We start from the raw sequence: 8236 nt of genomic DNA, 5'->3' as shown, positions 1-8236 counted from the left end.
AAGGCAATTAAAACTGCCTTGTGTATTAACGCAAAAATTTTTCCTCCCAGGACACGGTTCTGATAATATAAGACACTCGTCGATATCTAGAAAAAGTAATCAATTTTAACAGTATGCATTGATGTTAGATATGAAATTAATTAATCGTAATTTAAAGAACCAAAGACGCACTTTACATATGTACTACTCTGACAATCTGAAAACCTATAGGTACATATAGTCTGAAATAGAAGTACTTGATAAAATGATTCCAAAAATTAGGAATTCTATATTAAGATTACTGTGAATTAGTTTAGTTAGCATCAAGATAGTCAGAGAGTTTAAAACAATAAGTCTAGTGGAGAGGTTCAGAGAAAAAATCAGAACCTCGGTTAGTTTCAGAAATAAATAGGCTTCTGAAAGGATCGTTATAATTAACAATTAGGTTTCTCGTAGATTTGAAAAGCAAAAGGCTTATTCTGCAGTCAGTCAGTTCTAATCAGTAGGTTAATTGTTGAATAAACGAGAATAAACCAAAATTGATGCGATTGAGTGTCCTAATTCCACGAGGGACGGTCCCTCGAGAAGAAATATAGGCGACGCTGGAATATGTAGCATTCAAGGTCACACTAGCATCACTGTAACATTCGCAGCCAAATTCCTCCTCCTTTGTTCCTTTGTTATAGTGAAACTTGTAAGATCACCACAGATTGTAGAAGAAATTTTATTTTATTTTATTTTATTTTATTTTACTTTGAAATATTTTATTTTATTTTATTTAGAAAATTTATTGAATACATATACTCTTATATGTGGATACGTTTAAATATTAGTTCAATACAACTAAAGAAGCTAATTTTTATAAAACTTTACATTACTCCCTACAATTGCCAGAGATGTAACATTTCAGAGTAACATTTATTATCCAATAAATTGAATCATACATTGAAAACAGAAATTGAAGAACAAATTATAGGAATCATGGTGAAAAATTAGAGAATTTTAAGATGAACTCTATACATACCTGCACAAAGACGTAGAGCAGGTTCCCACTGGTATCCAGGAAGACAATCTTGAGAAGGGACAGTTTTTTTACTATCTTTCGTTGTGCATATATAAGATCCTATAGTATTCTCGCAATGACCAGGACATACTGCTTTCTCTATGCACTCGTTCACGTCTAAGCAGTGGGACAGACAGTGGCAACAAAAGTAACCATGGACAAAAGCAAAATGCAAAATCATAAAAACGTAACGTTCAAAAATAAAGCTGTTGTTGTTAAGCAAACATAAAATGTATTTGAGAATAAAGTTGAAATTTGTGATATAAATTTCCAGGATGTTTGAAATGACACAAGAAGAAGTAAACATAAGCAATTCAAACGCTATGAATGACTATTTCGAATTTGATTTCGAGGTGTTTAACGAAATGCACAATTCATATATGTAATTAACATGCATCGTGAATATGTATGTGCTGTTAAAATTTTTTATCAATACCTGAGGATCCTTAACCCTTTCGCTGCGCTAAATTTTAAATGCAGAATTGAAAATTTGTAAAATTGGTTTTAAAATCTTCAAAATTAAAAAATTTCAAATTTGTTTTACTGAATTAAAACTGAAATGCGCAAAGCATAAAATTAAGGTGAAAATACGAGCAAACTTTCAAAACGCCTGTAGGCGCCAACAGCGATGAAAGGATTAAGGCACTGTAGGCGAATGTATCCACCCAGCAAAAATTGTCGTATATCTGTCATTTTTATTTATTTTGACTTCTTCTTTAAAGATAGATTTACTTGGTTACTGTTTTTATTTTTAACGATGGTCAGTATATTTCTTATCTTTATCAAAGAGAGCCTGTTACTGCTAGGTGACCATCGTCTACAGTGCCCAGCACTGTGCTACTCGCAATGTAAATCGTTAATGATTATCGCTCAGAATATTCCCAACTTTCTTTCACACTCACCGTCACAAACCTGACTGGAAGCTTTATAACGGTAACCAGATGGACAAAGTGGCGACAATTCATCTTTTTCCTCTGGAACAGTGCTTTTCTTTTCCGGTGATTTGGGGATGCAAGAATGCTTGTCCTTCGCTAATGTGTAACCAGGATCGCAACTGCATGTAATTGCAACTCCATTGTCCGTGCAACGCTGCTCACATGGATTACTTGATTTGCACCTAGTTGGATAAATGGTAATTTTTAATATTTCACAATATTTAACATTGTTAATATATAAGGTTATATTTCTTTATAATGCAAAAAAAATTTGGTCCATCTTTTTTTTATAATTACTTAGAAAAAGAATTGATAAGTATATTAATATTATTCAAACATTATTGAAAAAATGTTAAAAGAAAAATTTACAAAAGCCCAGCAGGACTATTTTATGGATAATTTTTTGATGGAACTTTTGTACCTATCAGTCGGTAAATCTTGTCTACAAGTTTTTCCATCTTCTAGTAAAGTGAAACCATCACGACATTTGCAATAGTATGACCCTGGTGTAGGAACGCAAATGTCAGAACAGAGTAATCCCTTCATAAGTTGGCAAATATCATCTAGCGCTGTAAATTAATATTTGTACAATTAATATTATTATATTTTCATAATGTGACAACTAAAGAAAGTAATTACTGCACTGCTAATTCCTTTCAAATTTAGTCATAACTATATCATATAACAAAACAAATTTTATCTTCTCTTTACATTATATAAATCTTTATCCTTCACCTTCCTATCTACACAAGAAAAAAATAAATCTTTCATCACAGTGGTATAATTTTTACAAATTCAATCTTGAACAACTGTAATTATATTTCTATTTAAATTTGCAATGTGAAACTTATAGTTCCAACTATTTTCAACAATTTCGATTGAACTTCGTCTTCGTTGCTTACGAGGTGTAGGTATTGATGGGGAAGAGGATGTTGACGACGACGTTGTCTCAGTCATTGACGACGTTGTGTCGGTTTCTGTAGTATCGCTTGACGAAGATTCGTCTGTTAATTCTGTAGTCAAGATTGTCGTGGTGCTCGGTGATGCTTCATGACAACACTCCAAAAATGCGGGATCCCATGGATTTCCAAAGGTGAACGACTTGAAAGCGCATCCTTGACCCATAGATCCGGTTAAAATACCTTTAACGAAATTATTTCGTAAATAATCGGGGTAAATTAGGCGTTATTATCAATTTTGGTAAAACAAACAATTTTTTGTCTTTCTTATAAATGTACAGTGTCTAAACTATGTGTGCCAAAATTATAACGAAATTTGAAATAAGTATTAACGAAATTATGAGGGTTTGAAGAAGCGCGAAGCGCTCGCAATTCAGGCAGGTTTAGGACAGAGTAAAAAAAAATGGTAAAAGTGAACAATGTTCTCCGTAAGACACATTTGCCCAAGAATAGGGAATCTTATTTGATTCTGATGTCTCTGATTAGTGTATAAAGTGCACATATGTAAGTACAGCCATTAATGTAGGAAATGTGCAAAAGAAAAGTTTATCTGATAACCAGATTTTCCAAAATGGCTTCTATAAAATCGCATAACGCGACTACCCCTATTATTTTCGTTGTTAATGGAGCGATCAATTTCTTTTTTACAATAAATTGTCATTTCTTCCATAAATTGAGGCTTTTGAAGGGCTTTCAAGGTGATGAGATTAGATTTTTCTGCCTTTTTTCAAATAAAGTTTCAAGGTCACCTTCAACTTTTTTACGTATTAAAACATACAGTTTTTTGGCTGTCAGCTAGCAAGCATTGAAACAAATTCAACGAGCTTGACCCTTACTTCAATGACCAGAATTGTCGTCTACTTTATCGTCAAATTTTAGTAGTTGTTCTGATAAGAAAATTCGAAACTTGAGGCACACACGGATAGGAAATGTGCGAAATAACAACGATCTGGCTGGATATTTCAATCTTTTACCTGGAACATCAAATATTTTACGTGAGAATTACGCAAAAGGGTACCCGGTTATTGACGTAAGGGTTAAAAAAAAAAATATGTTTTTTCATCTAATGCAATGATTCGGCGGTAAAAACATTCAAGCGAAAAGTGATTTCGGTGTCTCCAATCTTAATCTTCAAGTTCACCTAAATTCACACTATTCGCATTCAAAATGTCGACCGCCACTTTTTTCTCTACACAAGTGTATAAAAATTCCTCTGAAAAGTAGCAAGCATTACAGTGTCCTTGAATAAAAAAAGCTACTTTAACTTGTACAATATATTAATTTTATCTTATTGAAAAAAAAGAAAAAATGAAATAGTAACTGGGGAGAAACCTTTTTCCTTCGAATTTTTCTCAATATTATTGGTGACAGATTCCTGCAAAGAAAAAGGATCGAAAAATAAATGCAACGAAGAGTAAAGAAACATACGAGTTACCTAATTTACAGGCTTCGCAACAATCACGATGATAATCGCCCGGTCCTAAACGTCGTTTGCTTTTAGTACCAGTAACGCACGCTAAACCAGCACGTGCATCCGATTTTCCTTTCTTGCATTGTTGCTCATGATACGTTCTCACGCAACAAATATCCACAGCCTCCAAACAAAGACCCTGCTCCACTGTTGGCACTCCGGACACCGGCCCTGTGAACTTTTCACATCCAATCCCTTCCAAAGCCCACGAGGTACCAAGCCCGCAGCATTTCTCGAACTGTGCTTCCATTCTAGCTTCGCTTAGCAACACTCCTGTTCAACAAGTATACTTCTCTTTATCAACATTTTCGATAATGCATCTTTCAATAGTTGTATTTACTTCTCTTTCGCGTCTCTAACGAATGTATAATTATTTTGGCTCGTTTCTCTTTCGACTACGTTATCCATAATATCGAATTAATCGATAACAATTTTATATACTGTATGAAATAATGAATTAAATAAATCCCTAAATCGACTGTAGTAACATATTCGATTGTTCGATAAATTTTCTATCGATCGATATTTTTACGATTGTATAAGTTAATTTCAATTATCAATATGTATTTTCAATGACGTATATTTACAATTACAAATCCCTGAATCGATTGTACTAATATATTCGATTGTTCGATAAATTTTCTATCGATCGATATTTTTACGATCGTAATTTAATTGAAATTATCAATATTTATTTTCAATAACGTATATTTACAATCATAAATCCCTAAATCGATTGTAGTAACATATTCGATTGCTCGATAAACTTTCTATCGATCGATATTTTTACGATCGTAATTCAACATCAATTGCCAATATTTATTTTCAATAACGTATATTTACAATCATAAATCCTTAAATCGATTGTAGTAACATATTCGATTGTTCGATAAACTTTCTATCGATCGATATTTTTACAATCGTAATTCAACATCAATTGCCAATATTTATTTTCAATAACGTATATTTACAATCATAAATCCTTAAATCGATTGTAGTAACATATTCGATTGCTCGATAAACTTTCTATCGATCGATATTTCTACGATCGTAATTTCATTTCAACTGTCATTATTTATTTTCAATAACGTATACTTGTAACCATAAATCCCCTGAAATTTTGAGCTCTTCGATAAAAATACACGGTTTTTCTATTCAAAAGCTCGCGTTTAAGTGAAATTGCCTCTTTGGCATTTTCAGCATCCTTATCGCATTCGTTGTTTCCGAATTACGATAATACACAATTTTCAAGAAATCTCTTTATGCGCGTGGAAAATTACTATTTCTAATGCTAAATCTGAGACGTAAAGTTATCTCTTATTTGCATGTCATTTTCACAAATACTTGGCAGAATTTAAGTCCCTTGTGAAATCCTTCCTGTCTCTCTACCGAGTACAGAGATAAGAAGAACCGCTACAGATAGATGTTTTTATAGCGATCGTTATTACTTTCGCTTTTGTTTGCGGTTTATTTACATTCGCGTGTAACAAATTTTCCAAATTTATTTCTCTCCTGTAATATTCATTCAGCTATCGTTTCGCCTAAGTGAATACGTGTACGTTCCATTTAAAACCAGTTAGTTTATTCTGCAAGATAATTTCAGCTACACGTTTCATTCATAACAAGTTGTTTATGGTTAACTAGAAAATCTTAGATCTAATATTAGATGATAAGAGATAATGATACGATTACAATATGAATATTACGCAGCACAGGGTATACAAAGAGTCTCCAACCCGTATTATTTAATTCTATTGTATCTTTAAATGATTTCAATCGAACGCACGGTGCCAATTAAACTTTTTCGATACGAACATCCGTGACCTCATCAATTTTACTGTTATTTTTATCGTTACGTTGATCAGAAAATACCAATATTTCACTTGAACGATTTATCTTTCAACACACATATAGAGAATTTCTTACCATCTGGCGAAAAAAGAAAAAATTTCCTAATACTTTTAATACTGCAGTGAAAAAATTTTGTTTAACGCTTAATTTCGTTCAGATTGTACATTGGCAATTATTGTCGTACTCTGTTCGGTATAGAAATCTATTTGACACCAAAGTATGTTATGAATTGCAGCAATTAATATTAGTAAAATACATAAAGACAAATAAAAGAAAGAAATAATTAATTTATGATTAATAATATTATTGTGAAATTAAATTTATTGTTTTTCCTTCTTATGGTAGGAGCTATTTCAATTTTTCCTTAAAATGAACACTTGTGCGCTATATATTTGATTTCATAACAATGTTTAAATGGAAATCTCTATAAATCAGTAGAGAATGTGCACGTCGTGTGTTTAAAAGGAAACTATAATTTGTTTAATGATAAGAATGAAACGAGCGCATGTGCATCATTGTTTCATTAGAAAATTGCGCAATCCTTTTCGACTATCATGATTTAATGATGTTATTTAATATTAAGCATATTTTAACGTTCTGTTCCAAAAAGTGAATTATACTTTTTACTGTATTATAAATTCTTAAAAAAAAAAAATTTGTTTGCGCTTATTTTAAGTAGAATTCTTCGAAATTAATTACGATTTCGTCGATAACAACATTTTTATTCGATTTTGCCGCTCTGATTTGGAATAATATAATAATAAAAACTCAAATTCATGAAAACAAGCGAATACATAAATTAACGCAGATAAATATACGGTGAAAATTATTTTTAAAAAATTTACATTAAAAAATTAATAATGAAAGCATAATTCAACAAAATAAATTTTAATTTATCATTTTTCTAATTCTTGTTCTAAAATTTTCTAAAACTTGTCCAACTGATATCAAAAGAGTTTTAGGTTAAATAAAATGTTTCTACTTCAAAATTAATAGAATGGATAAATTTTTTAACGAAGATTATCGATATACTTTACTTGCAAAACAATTTGCTTAGCCACACTTTAACCCGGAACTGGAAATTATTTTCAAATAATATATCATTTCTTGAAGATCGATCTTTAACTATTAATTATTATTTTCAATATCACCATGATAATTCATAAATTTTTCATGTTAAACGACTAGCGAAACTTTGTTACTTTATACGCACTAATATCAATTGCTAATTCTAAGAATGTGATTCCTTTAATGCGTATTCTATTTATCATCTTCCTACCATAAGAAAGATACTAGTTGAACAAAAAATCTATTTCGTTGAGTTTTATGACTAACACACGATTACTTAAAAACAAATATGATTTTTAACATGAATAATACCTCGCCTTGGAGAAAAAAATTGCTCGAACTGTATGACCAGAAGTAGGAAGAAAATTGCACGTAGATCGTTGAATCGAGTCATCTTCTTAAATTTCTCGTGAAATTAGTCGAATTTTGCTGTGCAGATATCACAATAGTTCCCTTGTGATTTCTACGGAAAATTTATCTCCGTGCTGTTGGCCAATTTGAAAAATACAAAAAGCGTTCAAAAGTCGAGACCGTTCACGAAAGATCGTTCCTCCGTTTTTATCGGTTATGCTCCGGCCGAGCGCTCAGCGTGCATTAAAGCGTTCAGTTTGCCGGTAGCTCCGTTTTCTCCTCTGCACCTTTCTATGTGCATCTCATTTCACGAATTGTCCTTTTCTAACCTACGGCGCATTTCCTTTTCAGTCTTACGTTCAATCTCTCTCTAGCATGCGCGCGCATAAATATTAGAACGATCTCAGCGATGGCACTGATCCGAAACTTGCTAGAAATTCTAATAAGTTACTTGAACATTTTCGTGGCTCATTTGCTTTCTTTATCCTAATAAATAATTATCTAAGTTGTTTTTCTTATGACAAATCATTTTGCTAATCGTAAATATAATTATTCCTTT

General features: G+C 31.8%; 1 protein-coding gene across 1 annotated transcript in view; it reads right to left on the bottom strand.

The window, feature by feature from the left end:
• Positions 1–7927, bottom strand: part of LOC108574550 (fibrillin-1-like) — a 17576-nt gene extending 9649 nt beyond the window's left edge. Inside the window, 7 exon segments of the mRNA XM_017937159.1 lie at positions 3–86; positions 1004–1159; positions 1945–2159; positions 2399–2546; positions 2880–3119; positions 4372–4680; positions 7639–7927. Coding sequence (XP_017792648.1) covers positions 3–86; positions 1004–1159; positions 1945–2159; positions 2399–2546; positions 2880–3119; positions 4372–4680; positions 7639–7720 — 1234 coding nt within the window. The 5' untranslated portion in view covers positions 7721–7927.
• Positions 7928–8236: the final 309 nt, after the last annotated feature.

The sequence above is a fragment of the Habropoda laboriosa genome, unplaced genomic scaffold (genome assembly GCF_001263275.1).
Source record: "Habropoda laboriosa isolate 0110345459 unplaced genomic scaffold, ASM126327v1 scaffold175, whole genome shotgun sequence".
Lineage (NCBI taxonomy): Eukaryota > Metazoa > Arthropoda > Insecta > Hymenoptera > Apidae > Habropoda > Habropoda laboriosa.
This window is presented reverse-complemented; position numbering and strand designations above follow the sequence as displayed.